The sequence below is a fragment of the Sycon ciliatum genome, chromosome 2, assembly GCF_964019385.1.
Source record: "Sycon ciliatum chromosome 2, ocSycCili1.1, whole genome shotgun sequence".
NCBI classification, from domain to species: Eukaryota; Metazoa; Porifera; class Calcarea; order Leucosolenida; family Sycettidae; genus Sycon; species Sycon ciliatum.
Genome location: NC_088644.1, coordinates 30,331,578 through 30,349,878, shown reverse-complemented (window position 1 = coordinate 30,349,878; position 18,301 = coordinate 30,331,578). Strand labels below are relative to the sequence as shown.

The 18,301-nt window shown below is 46.9% G+C and overlaps 1 protein-coding gene across 2 annotated transcripts in view; it reads left to right on the top strand.

Moving 5' to 3' along the window:
* Window positions 1-15,913, top strand: part of LOC135809636 (GRIP and coiled-coil domain-containing protein 2-like) — a 40,983-nt gene extending 25,070 nt beyond the window's left edge. For both annotated transcript variants that reach the window (XM_065323032.1, XM_065323031.1), the window contains exons 26-33: window positions 2,287-2,409; window positions 2,949-3,051; window positions 3,765-4,022; window positions 8,104-8,224; window positions 8,472-8,619; window positions 8,859-8,928; window positions 13,347-13,452; window positions 15,074-15,913. In XM_065323032.1, the coding sequence (XP_065179104.1) occupies window positions 2,287-2,409; window positions 2,949-3,051; window positions 3,765-4,022; window positions 8,104-8,224; window positions 8,472-8,619; window positions 8,859-8,928; window positions 13,347-13,452; window positions 15,074-15,186 (1,042 nt within the window). In that variant the 3' untranslated portion in view covers window positions 15,187-15,913. The remainder of the gene's footprint in view (window positions 1-2,286; window positions 2,410-2,948; window positions 3,052-3,764; window positions 4,023-8,103; window positions 8,225-8,471; window positions 8,620-8,858; window positions 8,929-13,346; window positions 13,453-15,073) is intronic.
* Window positions 15,914-18,301: the final 2,388 nt, after the last annotated feature.

The window sequence follows — 18,301 nt, the reverse complement described above, 5'->3', positions numbered from 1 at the left end:
TCAATGTAAATATCAGAATCAAATTCAGCAATTTGATAATTCTTCGGGACAGTTGTGGAATGAGGAAGAAAATTTTGTAGGCGAATCCAAACACGGCCAGCAGAGTCAGGAGTAGCCACCACACGTGACATAGCAGTGCTAAACTTGGAAATAAACTTCTCTGAGGGTGAAAAAAACCCAGCAGAGCTAGGTAAATGATTATCATCGGTACGCAGCTGAGCTTGAACAATGACTTGTGTATACGCTGGTACAGTAACCGAATTAGCAAGATGAACACGGCAGACTACAGGATTAGCATTATGGGTGGGCTCTAGGGGCACATCGACACCGCCTGCATCGAGCATGTTGCGACCGAAATCAATTGTGCAGCCATGAGATTGCAAGAAGTCAATGCCGATTAGCACATCGGGCATAATGTCAGCAACAATGACTCTGTGGCGTACAGCAAGCTTGCCAGTTGCTAACAATACGACAGCTTCCCCGAGCACAGGGACAGAAGAATTATTTACCACTTTAAGAACAGTATTAACGGGTGAGATAGATAAATGAACATTATGATGAGAGAGAGACTTAGCAAAGCTGGTGCTCAACAACGTTACGCAACTGCCGGTGTCCACAAGCATGTTGGCTGGTACAGCCTCAACCGTGCCTTGGATCTGCACCGTGCTGTCGGACTGTGTTGCAAGACACGACAGAGGCAGGACGATCGAGTTGTCTGGACACTCGGCTGGAGTAGTTGTGCAGGCCTGATAAGTTGTCTCAGTAGGTAAGCAGACAGCCTCATGACATACCGAACACGGTTCACTCTGCTTACCGGTACATGGGTCCATTGGGGAGGTTGCTGACGGCGGACCCTGGTTGTCAGCGACGCTCAGTTTCCCCGACCGCGTCCACGACCCCGGTGACCACCACGGTTAGCCGGTGTGTATCTCTGGTGCGGACAGTCAGGTGCGAAATGCATTGTGCTGTCGCACACATAGCACCGCTTAGTGTCACCATCTCCACTCCGATGCAGATTAGTTGGCCTCTCCAGCGTGAGCCTGGAGATCTTGTCCTCCAGGGCTGCCATCCTCGACAGCAGGGCGTTGAGTGTAGGGTCACTGGGTTGAGATTGCACCGCACATATAGCTGGGCTAGCTGCCTGCTGCTGCTGGTCTGCCTCCAGGATGCGCTGAAAATGCATAGCCCGTCGGAGTGCATCATCCAATGTTGGTGGGTCCGTGCCACGAACATGCAGGCGCAGGTCCCTGCTGTCAAGGCCGGCTACAAAGGTGTCGCGCGCCAGGGTATCCTGCACTGCTCCGGCCACCGTGGAGTACGCCCGTCTACTGAGCCTGCGGACAACTTCCGCAAAGTCCGACAGGGACTCGACACGAATTTGCCGGCGTGACTGCAGCTCTGCTCTGAACGTGGGGATGAAGTTTGCGTCGCCGAATCGCTGTTCGAACGCCTGCAGCAGCTGGTCGAATGGGCCGTTCCTCGTATGGGCTTCCAAACTTTGCAAGTAAGACAGTGCGTGGCCGGTGAGGTACAACCCGATGTACCTGCTTTGGTCTGCCGGTGTCCAGTTGTTTGCATTCGCGACGAGGCGAAAATGGCCAATCCATGATGTCCATTCGGCGATGCGCTCGCCAGAGAATTTCTCTGGCGTGGCCCATGCCCGCATCTGCTGTTGTGGACGTGCTGGTTGTTGCGCTGGGCCCGGTGGTGGTGGTGGAGGGGGCGGAGGAGCGCCACCTTGCTGAGCCATCTCTACACGATCAGTCTTCCACAAATAATTTGGTACGCGTGCTCTCACAAGACGTGGAATTCGAATTCGCTGCCACCACGTGTAACCTTGGCCTGAGGTTACAATTACATTCACAGGAGCATAAACTCCCCAGCCCCCAGCCAGGCACCAGTTCCAACCATGACAAGACGTTGAGATCAAAACTGCAACTCTCAAGTCCAAAACATTTTCTCGAAGCAAAAGGAAAACCAGCATCATAACAGAGCGAGCCAACGAAAGGATACGCATGCGTGTGTGCCTGTGAGTGTGTACGAATGACGTATGCATACATGTCATGAAGTAGAGTCACATTCATAGCTACAATCAAGAGTGGAAATATTACTACGCCAAACGGAACATGTACAACATGTTACAGTTACATTCTGATATACTTGCTATTCATATCTCCCTCTGCATTTAACTCTTTCTCTCTCTCTTTCTCTCTCTCTCTCTCTCTCTCTCTCTCTCTCTCTCTCTCTTTCTTTCTCTCTCCAACTCCCACTATGTGTGGCGTTCAGTGAAGCATTATCAACAAGTTCCAAGGAGCGAGAGGAGGTGGAAGATGAGCTTCAGCAGCTGAATGACCGGTACTCCATGCTCCGTGCAGAAGCTCAGCAACAGGAGCGGGACTTCCGTGACAGGTAAGTCATTGTCCCGCTCTCCGAGTTCTCAGTGTTCTCAAAGAGAGGAACACGTTTGCAGTGACTCTCTCTCTCTCATAACTTTACACCACACTCCGTTTTACCATACCCCGCTTATTTTGCCCACAGCTCTTGGCCAGGAGCCTGTCCTTGGCTGATTTTCCACTTAGCGAGGCATGCACACTACTCTGAGCAGGTGGTGTGCCTTTGGACGCCATCATTTTGACAAGAAATCGAATGGCAGTGCGATGAACTTGAAGCATGCACAACTAGAGCAAAGACAATAGCCTAAGAGAATTGGGAAGGATTGGTTGTGTTGGAAAACGAGGCTGAGTGTTTTTTTGTTTTGTTTTTAATTCAAAACTATTACTTTGGAAATGGAGGGATTTTGGGCCTAACACACTGTCACATTCCAAGGCCGAGCCTCCGACATGCAACAGTGCACGCTTCCAGTTCGTATTCTCCATCTGAGTCTTTGGGTTCTTTTGTGGACCTTGCTTGAAGACTGACACATTTTTCTTTCGTCTCCTGTTCTTCAGATTGGAGAAGTTGCAGACGCAACATGCCTCCTCGGAGCTAGAGCGTGTGGAAACGATGCGACAGCTCAACTCGCAGAGTGAAGCGTTGACTGCTGCTTTCAAGGTAATGTGCGCAGAGATAGGTTAACAGTTTCCTCGGAGACAAGAATGCAAGGATACTGAGAAGAAGGACACACTTCAGGCTCTTGAACATCTTGAAAGTTTTCACTAGTATTCTTTCATGCCTTATCATGTGGAAATACAGGCAAAATCGAATAAGTTACTTTACATTTCGATAGTGGTGATGGAGTCGCTGAGCATCCTACTGTCAAGGTTGCATGTGACTGGATCATGTGATCTCAATGTGCTACGTTGATTTATTTAAACTCGGATGGTGATGGTTGTTTTATTTGTTCTTTCCTTCTGTGTATAGTCCTAGAAGAAAGAAAGAATGCGTATACGAGTAGAGTGGTTTCACATCTTGGTCACGTGACTAACGTTGTGTAGAAAGTGGTCATGGCATGTGGATAGTGGAACCAACATGGCCGACATCATGTGACCTATAGATGCATGAGTTGAATGGAGTTGGAACCAACGTGGCTGTCCCGTATGATCATGTGATAGATGTGAAAGCACTCTTTTCAACTGGGCACCAAAGTGCATAGTGCATACACTTCTGCTTTGTCCTAGATGGCCGGTGTCACTTGTGAGTTGAAGAGTTAAGTCATGTCTGAATGGTGTCCGATATTAAATTTTTCTCCCCCCCCCCCCCCCCCTCTCTCTCTCTCTCTCTCTTTCTTTCTCTGTATGTATGTCACATTGTGTGTGTGTTCTCAGGAGGAGACGGCACGACTGCGTGACCAGCATGCTTCTGAAGCAAAGTTCATGTCGGAAAGGAATCAGTCTCTTCAAGACCAGCTTGCCTCTGTTATTGGCCAGCTAGGCAGTGCTGAAGAGACTGTCGCTCAGCTGCGCTCTAAGATCGCATCCGAGCAGGCTCAGGCGACGATTGGTGCTGCCAGTGGCAAGTCTCAACAGCACCGCGCGGTTGTGAAGCCCCTGTCTTTACAGCTGTCGGGCAGTGCAGCTAGCGAGGTATGTATTCTCTATCAGTTTGTGCTGTGTTCCCCCTATGCATGGTGCTGTTGGTTTTCACTGGGGGCTTAGAATTGTGAGACCCTTTCAGCAACACAGGGTTCTGTAATCTGTATCTGGCTCATGGGCCTATTTTCATGAAAATTTCATAGCTTGTTTGAAGTTGTTTACGTGCAGCAATGGACCATCTTTAAGGACCTTTCGCATCTGCTGCGAATCGAATGCGAAACGATAGTTTGATTCGGCTCGTCCTCGTTTCGTTGAAAACAGATTCAGGTTTCGCAAGTTATCATGCTATTTTCCATGACAACTACTTGAAGTACGAATACGGCCGGCAGCTTGGCACACGCGTGTTTACACGTACATGTGCGTGGATCATGGAATCAAGGAAAAAATGTGTACCTGGCAAAAAATGTGTACCTGACGGATTCGGGGCGATCCACGAATGAAGAGGCTTCCCTTTGTGAAAATGAGCCCTCATAAGGGACTCTGACGAATCCTCGAACCCAGGCGACGAATCAGCATTCGTTTCGTGTCCGTACGCATGTTTCGAAAGGTCCCTATTGTGCAGTCTACTCTCCCAGCTGCTTGATGCCGCTTCTTAAGGAGGCTCAGACGACCAAACTCCAAAAATTTAAAAAAACATAGAAAGTTTCTATAAACTTGGGATTTTGTTCCTTGGGTAGTTCTTATGTTGATTGTGTAAAAAATTAGGGGTCACCGATATGTTTGGCGCAGTATAAGGTGTTTTGTGGAGGGGCGTCAATACATGAAATTTTGCCATTTTCAATAGGAAAAAGCTGTTCTCTTTTCTAGTGAAGGGTGTAATCCTCAAAATTTTGAATCTAGTATATGCAGGCCATAACTATGACACGTACACACCATTGATAACTGCATTAGAGAGGTTCCGGAGTACGATTTTTCATGCCAAAATCCGTAGAGGCGCTACGGATTTTTTATACGTCGTTTTTGAGTTGTGAAATGTTCCGGAGTACGAAAATTATGTGTTTGCCGTCATTGCCTAGGTTCTGATCGCAAACACGTCATATTCCCGCACTATGACTTTTTTATAGGGGTGAAAGTTGGCACTGAGATCCCGAGTTCGAGTACTCTGATTTTCTCCGATCGAATATTCGAGTATTCGAGTATTCTTGATATCCTAAAAATCGCACACCAACCGCCTCAAAAATCTCATGATACAACCCTGACTGAACCGATTGGCAGTTCTCTTCTCGGGTGTATTGGTTGGTGGGTCATTTGGGCTCTCTCTACTCGTGTACAAATGTTCACCACACAGTCTGCACATCAATATCTGCTGACTGCTGCTCTGAAACTGCAGACTTCTGTGGTAAATGTATGTACCATGTATGAGCGAGTACTCTGATTTATTCCGAGTACGATTATATTCGAAAAATCCAAACGAGTATTCGAATATTCGGTATAATTGTTTCACCCCTACTTTTTTATTTTGAAAATTTGTGTCGAAATCAAAACTTGCCGCGGAAAATCGATGTTTCTCGTACCAAATTTGTACGCCAAAAATCTTTCTGCACTCGACGACGCAGAATCTCCATACGAAACATGGTTCGTATGAAAGCCAGTCCAGACGGATTCTCCGTGCAGAAAAATCGCATGAAGCCCGCCTCGAAAAAATCCGTAGCGCCTATACGGATTTTGGCACGGAAAATCGTACCCCCGAACCTGTCTAATATCTCACTTTACTTGGGGTAATACGACAATTATTTGGTGTATTTTGCAATTGCATAAATATGGTACAGATTTGTAGGTATTCTGCACCATGGTTCAAAAATTGAACATTAGGCCATGGTAAAAATTATCTTTGATTCTCAAGTACGCGCGCACCGATTTTTGGCGGCGCACCGACGATTTTTTTTATTTCTATGCATGCATATGCGCACATGAAAACGGTCAATGCGAAAGGCATGAATCAGGGAGTAGTAAAATACCGGTATTTTTCTACTCCCTGGCCTGAATAAAAAAATTATTATGAACCTGTGACGTACTTATGTGTGACCCTATCTTTGGAAATAAAAAAATTGTGGGAAATAAAATAAAAAATCGCTCGCTCGCACCGATTTTCACAGGCTCATGACCTGAGAATCAACTTTATTTTTTACCATGGCCTTATTATTTATTATTATACGCACGTCCGCGTTGCTGGGGCCCCCATTGGATGGAGGTTGCCCAGGTTCGCATGTGCTAAACTGATTATGCCAACGCCTCATCACGAAAACAGAGAGAAACAAATCGTGGGGAAACGAAACAAGAACAGTATTCGTAGAAGCAAAAAGGAAGCTAAACGATAACAAAAAAAAACAAAAAACAAAACAAAACAAAAACAAACAAACAAATTCAACGAAGGAGAAATGGAACGGCGGACAGACTACATGAAATTGAAAACACGAGCATGGACAGAGTCGAAGGGAGGACGTGAGAGGAGAGGATTAGGGGAAGGGTACACTTAGGTAGAATGAGAAGCGAATGGGAGGTGAACAAAAGAGAAACAAGTAATGCAGGTATAATGGTAAAAAGTAAAAGGGGCTGTAAACATTACCTTGAACAACTTGTTGTTGTGTTTATTTTAATTCGCAAACCAAACGGGCAGATCTGCCCAATGAAAAGGTGGTGAATGCAGATAGAAAGCAGTAATAAATGAAATTGGGGACTGATGTAATTAGGATAGAGGTGGAGAAAACTAAGCCAGCTGATCATCAAACAGGACGTTTGGTACTCTAGGTACTAAGGGTGTGCGGGATCATGCTGGCGCGGAACTGGCGGAGCGTGGAGATGGCACGTATATCGCTGGGTAAGGTGTTCCACAGCTGGGCACCCCGGAACGCGAGGCAACCCTTGCCGAACCTGGTGCAAACTGGCGGTTGGCGCAGACCCATGGTGGAGTGCAACCTAGTCGGGCCAGCTGACGAAGGAACTAGGAGGGCTTGCAGATCAGAACTTGCGTGCCCATTCCGAGACCTCCAGACAAGAACGATGAACTTCTACCTGAATATCTCGGATACTCTGTAGGTGTCCAATTTCAGCAGGAGGGTACGCGCGGAGGTGTGATGCGAGAGTCCGAAAACCGCCCTTGCCGCCCTGATTCTTCTCCTGTTCAGTTTGAGTAGTTTTTGCTGATAGATCACGTCCACAGGGAAGGTCTTTGTGACGATAGTTGTCAGGATTTGCTTCGTAGTGCCACCATTCTCTTCGTAGCTACACCATTCTCTTCGCAGCTACACCATTCTCCACACGTTGGATGATCGCCTGTGTACATTCAATGTTCAAAATAAAAAAAGTCTGTAACCCGCATGCTAGAAGGAAGTGAAACAGCTTACAACATTACAGTACTGTCGGGCGCCGAAGAACGAACAGGCTAGAATTTCACCAAGCTCAGCATACCAATGTACACACAGTGACTCAACTGGGCATCGACTGTAGTAGATGAAAGTAGGAACGGTCTAGGCTAGGAGGCTGACCCCCGGTTCTTCGGCGACCGACAGTACTGTATGATAGAAAACCACAGCATACGAGTATTGAACCATGACACTATGATACATTCTCAATACACATGCACCGACTGACACATACCTGCGTTTCTATCAATAATTACTGATAATATCACTTTGAATATATTAGGTTTCACTCACCCTTTCAGTCATAAATTCGTGGACCTATATTCAGAGTACGAGCTCAGTAACTAATTTGAAGTAAGACCGGACACGAAAAGGTACAAATTTTGTGGTTATGCTTCAAGTCGCGCGTACAAAAGTACTAGCATGCTTAAATGGTTAACTACCTCATTAGCTGACTTCAAGTTAAGTGGGCTGTGTCGGGCTAGCCGGGAGCCCTCTGCCAAATTTACAGCTTCCCATAGCAGATTTATCTGGGTTTTGTTCAGTAATAACAAGTATAATCTCTTTTTTTTAGCTTGTACTGGCGCCCATAGCTCTGCAGGCTTTCATGCGTGGGAACTGACATTCTCGTGGTGCCATACTGCTATCAACACCACCGCCACCATGTGTTTGTGTGCTGCTTGCAACGCGTTTTGATGTCGGCTGTTTAGGAGGTCGCCAGCGCCAGCTCACCCCCAGCGGCGACGGTGGCCAGTCCGGTAGTCGCACCCTCCGTTGCAGCGTCCTTCGAGAAGCTGCTCAACTCACCGCTGGCTCTTGCCGACGACCAGGGTAAGGCAACGAAAAGCAAACCCCATTGTCAGTGTGATTGTGTTTTGCCATTGTTGCAGTGTCTCACTTTCGTAAAGAATAAGTTTTGTACTCGTTTATAGTTATGAATGTTATCTGGTGATTGCACGAGCTTGTTCTGTGTAAAATGACTAAAATCGGAATGACGGCAGAAATTTGGTTCTATCTTGGGTGTGCTATTGAATGTACCAGTGCATGTTTGTTCCACTTGTTTCTGTGTGTATTCCAGTGTCCACTGCGGGCAGTGATGCATCGAGTCGTGGGGCTGCCAGTCTCAAGCATCAAGTTCAGCACGTCACTGATCTGCTGAATGAGAGCGAAGCCAATTCCCAGCTCCTCACACAACAGGTTGCAATCCTGAAGGAAGAAATTAGACGGTACGATGTCCTGTCTCTCTCTCTCTCTCTCTCTCTCTCTCTCTCTCTCTCTCTCTCTCTCTCTCTCTCTCTCTCTCTCTCTCTCTCTACCTCCCCCCCCCCCCCCCCCATAGAAGAGAACACAGTAATGAAGAAAGAGCTGGCCCTGACTCTTCTTTCTCTGTCTTCAGTACCGTGTATAATGCTCTCTCTAGTATGTGTCACCTTTTCCACGCTTCCCTTTGTTTTCACTCTCATAGGTTGGAAAGAAACGAAGCAAGGCGTGAGGAAGTTGCCAACTTTGAATACCTGAAGAATGTGGTCATCAAGGTATGGTCCTCAACTGCGCCATCCACATGTTCTTTTCTGTGGATTGTGTGGGATCTCCTTTTTGTGTATTTACTAAGAGCATAGTGAATGGAAAGAGAAAAAAAAACTGTGCTAAGTAAGTGTGGAAAAGAATCGAATGATAGATGCTATACGAAAGATACACAGGGAAATAACAAATCAATGATTGCACGTGAAGGTTTTACCAGTACAGTCGAACTGATACTTTGCAATGTAAATATGTAAAATTAATGACGCTTGAATTCGGTGAGGGAATCGAAAGTTGTGAATTGGGGAGGGAGACAGTTCCAAAGTGCACCAGTTTCCTTTAGGAATAGGGATGATCAAATGTGATTTTTTAAAGATGAGCTTTTTGGACCTACGGGCACTGCGTGAGATTGTAATTGCAAAGTAGGTGTAAAACGAGAAAGATACTCTGGGTGAAAATTGATGTACTTTATAAAAACAACCAGAGGAATAAAGATACGGCAAAATTGTAGGGATTTCCTCGCTCTAGGAATGGTTCCATCTCCGTTAGGAGACGAAGCCTATTAAAATCAGTTGTTCGGTGCAGTAGAGTCGTCCGCCGTGGTGTTGGTGCACGTGATGTAATGGGGGCTTCACACACACACGGGTAAAACTATGGTTGTGGGAAAGTTGTTATAGAAACCATGGTACTGGGGGAAAGGAAGAACCTCTCGGGGAAAAATTGGCAAAGCCGTGGCCGCGGGCCTCAGGGCGTCAAGGGAAAATCCCACGGCCTTCCGACTCACGTGCGTAGATCTCGTCTTTAACGAGAACTCTGAATCCCAGCTGTACGAGTGCATCGCAGCCTGCATTTTCAGAAAGTGCCCATGCGGACAATTGTGTGCGGCGAATGCAAAATATAGTACAGAATGTACGGATGTACTATAAAAATGCAGTACAGATAAAAAAAATTAATCCCCAGCCACAAATTCATATCCGAACATGCGGCCAAGGCCAAACTGACCACGGGTGTGAATGGCCGCACTCGGTTGTTCGACTGTCGGAACTGTTGCGTTGTCTTGTGACCTCAGGTTTTCCCGTGAGTGTGAATCCCCTATAAGAGAAACGATGATGAGGCAGTGGTCCGATGAGAGTAGGGGAGTGGTGGTAGGGGAGGTGGTTATCTGGAATATTGGTTACTACAATGTCAAGTAAAGCAGTACAACCACTTCGAATTTTTTTTGGGGGGGTGTACCATCATCATTGATAACAATGAATCCATACTGCACAAACTCCCATTGCAATGCTCTACCACTAGTACTGTCAGCAACGTCAGAGTCTTTCCATGCATTCCGTGCCGGTGGCAGGAAGCGCTCAGTGCCGGGGTTTCCAAGGCCGACACGCGGTCCGAACCTTGGCCAGGTCGGAACCCAACTCCTTCGCTGCTCCAGATACACTCTTGATGGACTCCAGGATGAGCCAGACATCACTGGCAGCATTGTTTGATGTGTTGCAATCCACATTGGGTTTGGAAGGAGTTGAAGCTTGATCACAAAGTGAGTAGTAGATTGGCGGTCTGCAGTAATCACAAGACACACCACGGCTAGCATAAAGAGGCCTATCAGGAAGCTTTACTTCAATCATTGGCATTTCACAGCTGTTGTTCCCAGGCTGTGCGAGAATACTGCAGTTGAACTGTTCCGCCTCCACCAAGTTGGGACCATGGCGGGGATGTGATGGCTCGGTCAAAACGATACAACCTGTAACCTGGCATAGCAATCGCCGCATCCGGTATACTGGGATTGAGCCATGTTTCCGTCAAGCAGACAATATCGACCGATTTTGACTGAACTAATTGTATTGTTTCAGCATGCTTACTTAGAATGCTGCAGGAGTTATTTGTGCTCGGGCATATTGCTCAACGTGCAGTTAATTTACATGGTGGTGTTCGTTGACGTCTAGGAGATCCCGTGGCTTCCTATGCAGAGTTATTTCACCTTAGCTTACGCTGAATATCCTCATCCGAGACTGGTTTCCGTCCATTAGAATTTCATCGAAAGGTAGAGTGCACCTAGCTAGCGCCTTTGGTGCGAAGCTGCTTGAATATAGGCAAGGTGTAACGACTAGTTTCCTGTTGCTGTTTGGTCAACGGCGAGATGCTGATGCATTGTGGTGTCATCTGCGTAGACAGCGAGGTCTGCTCCCTCTCGGAGAGTAGTGTCACAGTCGTTCACATACAATAGGACCAGGGTAGGCCCCGAGATACTTCCCTGACGGACACCGGCAGTAATGGAGAAAACAGTGGACTTGCGGCCAGATACGACTGCACGGAGATGCTACTCCTAGGCTGTTACATTGTACACTGACGATCTATTACAGGTTCTACTTACTTACCTCCAGTCCGACCTGATGCCGGCTGGGATGTCGAAAGAAGGAAAGGCTAGGAGCTCGAAAAACGCTTACCTGCCTGCAAACTCCAAACAAGAATAACGGCCGGCGCTCTTCCAAAACAATTTCCCGTACCGTGTTGACTACAGTTTTGGGTTTAGGAAATCCCGACACAACACACTTTCTTCAAACAGACAGTTCTATGTTATAAAATTCATTTTCATCTAACTAGTTTCTGCTCTTTAGTGCTTCATCAGATCAAGAACTGGCCTGTGTGACGTGTGCGAGCACGACCAGTTACCCGGGTCCCGGTAACTGGTCATGCTCACACACGTCACAAAGGTCAGTTCTTGATAGATACGATACATGTCATTACAAAGAATAATCATAATGGAACGAACACTGAAGATCGCAATGGAGTGGAGGAGGAAGGTTGTATTTACATTATAAAATTCAGTTCTTGTTGCCATATCGTGATTTCATCAAGCTGGTATCAGATGAGAGACTACAAAGTTTACTCTTCGAATACGTGTGAGGATGGATTAACCCATGACCTCTTTTGTGACACGCAGTACGAGGTGGAGTTGTCGGACGCTCTGATGTGCACTAATGGTTCCACCCAGGCAGCAATCAAACTGCTGGTTGACGACCTCCTTTGCACCTCCACCGTGTCAACAGTCGCACTGGACAGCGAGCGCAAGGAGACTTTCCGTCGGGCTCTGCGCCTTTGCTTTCCGACCATTCACTCTCTCCGCACTTGATGTGGGTAGTACATTATCAGCTCCACTACATACAGTACTGGTGCTAGACGTATCTGCTCCACAGCCCGCAAGGCTGGGGCTCTTTGCACCATGCAAAAATTGCTAACAGCCTCAACATTGTAAAAAAGCCTCTTTATGGATCACTAGTTCTCAAAGGACTAGGACCAGCCTGAGTTTAATGCTCTCCACACTGCAAAGCCATCTCAGTCTGCTCCAGTTGCCATGTTTGTTATGACCAGGTATTGAGCTGCATGGTTCTGGGTATGTGTGTGTGTGTGTGTGTGTGTGTGTGTGTGTGTGTGTGTGTGTGTGTGTGTGTGTGTGTGTGTGTGTGTGTGTGTGTGTGTGTGTGTGTGTGTGTGTGTGTGTGTGTGTGTGTTGCCGGTGCCAGCTAGTTCGGTTGGTGGGTACACTTATGCCAGACAGTGTTGGGCCTGTTGCCAACGGGCTCGGCTGCTTGAAGGTGTATTGTTGTATCTACCACCTTTGTTGGTTTCAGGGTTCATATACTTTCTATTTGAAGTATACATACCTGTTAACCATGGACTGCTTCTGGCTAGATTAACTCTTGTGTAATCAATGGTGCTAGTGAAGCTTATATCAGATCCACTCTGATTTAGCCACCCACACTAGTAGCAAGTATTACCTTCACTGGGGGCAGGGGTAACTGCAGTTGGATCCCGGGACGGATACCCTGATGCCGTCAATCCTTTTTCTGCACCTTGTCCTCACCCACTTACTGAGGTGTGGTGAGCCCATAAGTGGGATCATTTCAAGTCCACCCTAGTTTGGGGATTTCAGGGGGTGTCGGCCGCTGGGTGGTTCAATGGCCAATTGAGTCATCTTTCCAAGATTCCTTTTGAGTCTCTCTCCCCTCTCCCGGGGAGACCCACGTGACCAGTTTTGGCAGTGAGCAAGTACAAGTCCAAGTGTGTGTTGAAAAATGAAAAAATAGGGATTCGCTGGCCAGAAAAAGTCACTTCAAACAGCTGTGTGCATGTGGTGGATACCAGGCTAAAAATAGTGGCGGTCAATTCATCAGCCTTGCAAGCTGTTGAATGGTGTAATCCCAGCACAAGTTGCTATGTCTAACATAGCTGTTCGCTATCATCGCTTCCGCGATGGGCATGTCTGAGGTCTGAGGTGTGTGTTTGTGTGTGTGTGTGCTTGTGTGTGTGTGTGTGTGTGTGTGTGTGTGTGTGTGTGTGTGTGTGTGTGTCTGTGTGTCTGTGTCTGTGTGTGTGTGTCTGTGTGTCTGTGCGTGTCTGTGTATGTCTGTTTGCGTGTCTGGGCGTGTCTGTGCAGTTCTTGAGCTCGGATGGCAAGGGACAGAAGGACCTGATACCTGTGCTGGACACGCTGCTAAAGCTCAGTCCACAGGAGAAACTGTTCATTGAGAAGGCATCATCAGGTCAGTTCTCTAGCCTGGTTGTGTTTGTGTGCGGAAAAAGGGAGAGAGAGAGAGGGAGAGAGAGAGAAAGAGAGTGTGTGTGCGTGTGTGTGTGTGTGCGTTTGTGTATGCGTGCATGCGTGCGTGTGTGTGTGTGTGTGTGTGTGTGTGTGCGTGTGTGCGTGTGTGTGTGTGTGTGTGTGTGTGTGTGTGTGTGTGTGTGTGTGTGTGTCCCATATGGTGCAGTGGTACGTGCAGTCGATTTCCAATCGAGAGGTTGCGGGTTCAATTCCCGACGATTATGGTCTTTCCTCTCTTTCTCGGACTCTTCCTGACTTTTCTTTCATTCTCCTGGATGGTTACCAACAGCCAGTGTATGCCGGAGTATGTGGTGTGGTGTGTGTGTGTAGAAAAAAAGAAAAAAAAGAAAAAATGGAAAAATGAAAAATAGGGATTCACTGGCCAGAAAAAGTCACTTCAAACAGCTGTGTGGTGGATACCAGGCTAAAAATAGTGGCGGTCAATTCATCAGCCTTGCGAGCTGTTGAATGGTGTAATCCTAGCACAAGTTGCTATGTCTAACATAGCTGTTCGCCATCATCGCTTCCGCGATGGGCATGTCTGAGGTCTGAGGTGTGTGTGTGTGTGTGAGAGAAGAAAAATAATGACATGCGAAACAAAACAAGAACCTGTTCCAACCTAGCCCTAAGCCATTCTCAAAAGAATGAAATCCGGTTTTATACTAGTATAATAATATTATACCGTATTTCCTCGATTAATAGACCCGGTCTTTTGTTTTTTGAAGAGGGTTGGACCCCGGTCTCTTATTTGGGCATGGTCCATTATTTGAGCACGGTCCACTATATTTTCATCGGCACATCGCTGGAAATGGTGGATTTTTAACACGTCATAATATAGAAGTTCTATATTGTGACGTGTTAAAAATCCACCATTTCCAGCAATGTGCCGATGAAAATAATAGTGGACCGTGCTCAAATAATGAAAGAAAGCACTAGCCACTACAAAAATTGTAGTTTCGCAACCTAAAATCGCGTCCTTTTTGATCCACCACGTGCTTTCTTAGTGCGCATGCGCAGAGCGATTAATCAAATAAGAGACCGGGTCTCTTATTCGGGCATGGTCTACTATTTTTCCGTGAGGCCTCTAGGAGGGTCTACTATTTGAGCATGGTCTATTATTCGAGCATGGTCCATTGTTTAATCGAGGAAATACGGTAGCATGCATGGGTTGCAAACCTACCCGTCCGTGCTACTGTGTGCGTAGTTAGAAGCATACCGGTGTACATGTATTAGTATTGCCTTGCATGGGTTGGTGTATTGTAACTGTGATTGTGTGTGCATTTGTGTGTGTACGTGTGTGTGTGTCTGTGTGTGTGTGTTCGTGTGTGTGTGTGTTTGTGCATGTGTGTTCGTGTGTGTGTGTGTGTATTCGTGTGTGTGTGTGTGTGTGTTCGTGTGTGTGTGTGTGTTCGTGTGTGTGTGTGTTCGTGTGTGTGTGTGTGTTCGTGCTTGTGTGTGTGCGTACGTGCATGTGCACGTGTGTGTACATGTATATGTGTGTGTGTGTGTGTGTGCGTGTGTACGTTTGTGCATGCGTTTGCGTGCGATGTGTGTGTTCATAGGTCGTGCTGTTGCTCAGCCCAACCTCATCCCGGACACGGACGGAGCTCGCCGCGCCGCCAGTGCGGCATACTCTAATGTATCCAGCTACATGCGCAGCTGGACAGGGTACTAGCCGTGATCGGGTGATGTCCACACTGCAGTACGGCGTCATCTGGGTATACCTACTGCGTCACCATGGCATGGTTCTGATCTTTGGCAAGTCAGTGTGTGTGTGTGTGTGTGTGTGTGTGTGTGTGTGTGTGTGTGTGTGTGTGTGTGTGTGCGCGCGTGCGTGCATGCGTATGTGTATGTGTTTGTTCAGCCAAATTTTATTTTTTAATATTGCTGAGCTATGCTCCTCGAAGCAGCCCTTTATTGCATGCCAGTAAACATGCTATCTTGTTCAGTCCTTGCACTGTGTGCGCACCGTGTCTCAGACAGTGCCTGCGCGACTTTTAACTCTGCTAGCCTAAACCGATACCAAGCACACGGCTCACCTGACTGGGTTTGCTTCCATTGCCGCCATCCATCTGTTCTATTCAGACAACTCCCCAGACTTGATTCTGCCGCTACGAAGAATTTGCCTTGATGTTGTGCGGAAATTGCGCGTCTGGAAATCCGAAATCCCTGATTTGCTGTACATAAATTAAATGCACATATTTTTGCTTCGTCTATATTTCTGAAACTATCTCAACGCCTGCCTTTCTCCTAAAATGATTTTTTGGCCCTAAAACTGACCTGTACATACAAGTACATGTACGTAATCCCGGTGGGATGTTTTTAACTCAGATTTGCTGCTGTAATTGGCTTGCTATACGAAATTCTTCTCCCAAGTCCTGGTACAGAAAACGTAGAATTGCCTTCACTGTCACAGTGTGGTGATGCAGTCATGATGTACAATGATGTACATGTAAGGGGTGGGGGACATAGTACATTGCAGATCTACACGATAGTGTGAAGTATCTTCCTGGCAATACAGTATGCGATGTGGTATAACTTTCACTACAGTATCGTTTGTTGCTGGCAGAATGGTGGCTCATGAAAATATCGGTGCGATGCATTTTCCCGCCTTTTTAATTTGGTTTGATAGCTAGCAGTGGCGGTAGCGAAGCATGCATGCCTCTGTACTGTAGCCTACCCGTGCTGTACTACCGGTGCATACCAAGCATGCATGCTTTTCAAGCTTTTCATGTACATGTACATGTACTACCGGTATTCTACAACATGCTGTATGCAAGCCCAGAAGATTCAGCATGGATCAATGCTACCCAAGAGCACAGTATACAGTTTATTATAATAATTATGTACTTTTGGTATAGCACAGTGAAACCTGTGACTAACGACCACCCATTGGGGCCAGAGATGCGGTCTTTAGTGGCAGGTGGTCCTTAGTTAGAGGTTTGCACCGTACAATGAAAGACAGTGACTCGTCCATGCCTAGCGCCTGGCGAAGTGGTCCAGGCTGGTCGCTAGTCAACGGTGATCTGTACGTAGTGACAATTTTTTTTACTAGCAAACAGCCCTACTAATAATCAGGGGAAGAGGACAACTGAAATTACACTTGACAACAACAAAACGAAGGGGAGTAGGGGCGATGTGCCCATGTGGTTGGCGAGGTCTCGGAATCATCGCTTACGACCATGATTCCGAGACCTCCGGTCGGATGAGCCTCGCCAACCACATCGGCACATCGCCAGTACTAGACTCCCCTTTGTCTTGTTGTCCAGTGTCATTTCAGTCACAAAAATGACTCAACCTGGCAATGCTAACCTCTACCTGCTGCTCATATGGAAAGCCTACAACGTGTATTGTTTGTCAGTGTCACAAATCATAGTAGCGGTAGCACGAGAGCAAACAATTGAATGATGCTCAACCGTGTGGTAGCTAGATATGTTTTTGCTAATAAACCAGAAGCCCGGCCTTGAACAAATTAATGCCTTAGCATTATCCTTGACTCATAACCTGATAACCTTATGCCATAATTATAACTTCCCATTCATCTGGATTGTGTAAGTCATGTTGGGTCACAGTTAGACATTGTAGGGACAGTACTCTTCACTTCAGTTAGAGTAGATGGGCCATGATTTGAGAATGACAAAGAGGCGAGTGAGTACGGCAGTAGAGACTCAGTGCCCATTGATTCAATGCCGGAATTGCAAAATAAAAACTACCATGTCGCAATGTGCTGACGTCGACTTGAGCAACCTGCGCTGGCTTGTGCAGCGTGCCTAGTTCATGGACCTGTTTGCGTCAGTAGCACGTGGTTCCAAGCAGGGAGGCGTCAAACTGTTTGACGACTCCCTGGTTCCAAGTAGTTAAGTGTGGCTCGATGCCTGCCAATTACATCACTCCTCGGCCTCCTTCTTTCGGCATGAATGGTAGGAGTCTCACTCAGGGTTGCAACATACCGGTATCCTGGTATGGAGCAGGAACTGCTGCTTCTGCTATCTAACTACAATGACTATTGACTATTGTACGTGACTGATAGTATAACTAATAAGTGCCATACTGTACTGCACAGCACCGGCGTGCAGTGATCATGGTGATGTGTTTGCTGACAAGTGTTGTAGTGACAGAGTGACAGTCACAGGAGAGATTTACGGTACACCATGGTACACACTACACTACACTACTCACTAGTACATAGTGTCATGCAGTGACAAGTCAGTCTTTACATAATAATATTATAATAATTAATATAATATGTCTGTACCATACTGTGTGAGTGATGTACTAGTAAATGGGTACTCCTCTACACGTAACACGGCAGGCCGGCCGGGCCGGGCCAGGCCAGGGGTTCTTGACACGTTAGTTCACCGTCAAAGGCGTCAATGATCACGTAAGACGGAGGTTCAGTGACCCAATTTACATTGGTTTACATTGTAGTTATCTACTAGTAGCGCTAGAAAGTAGAAGCTAGCTTCGTGAAGACTTCAAAGTGTACTACATGTACGTCATTACCGTAATGTCGCGTGCATAAGCCGGATTTGTGCATAAGCCTGTCTCGTGTAGAAGCATGAAATCTGCAACAGCTTTTCGCGTACAAGCCTGTCGCATGCATAAGCCGGGCCAGTACACGAGACGCGCCACGTGTCGCGTGCGTAAGCCGGGCTACTACGCAAGACTGGTGAGCGCGCCTTTTACATGTTCATGTTTGCATGGTACCGTACACTTGCACACGCGGAAAACGTGGGAAGATGCGGAAATCAACACCAGCTGCGCTCGACGGCCATGCAGCACTCTTCAAG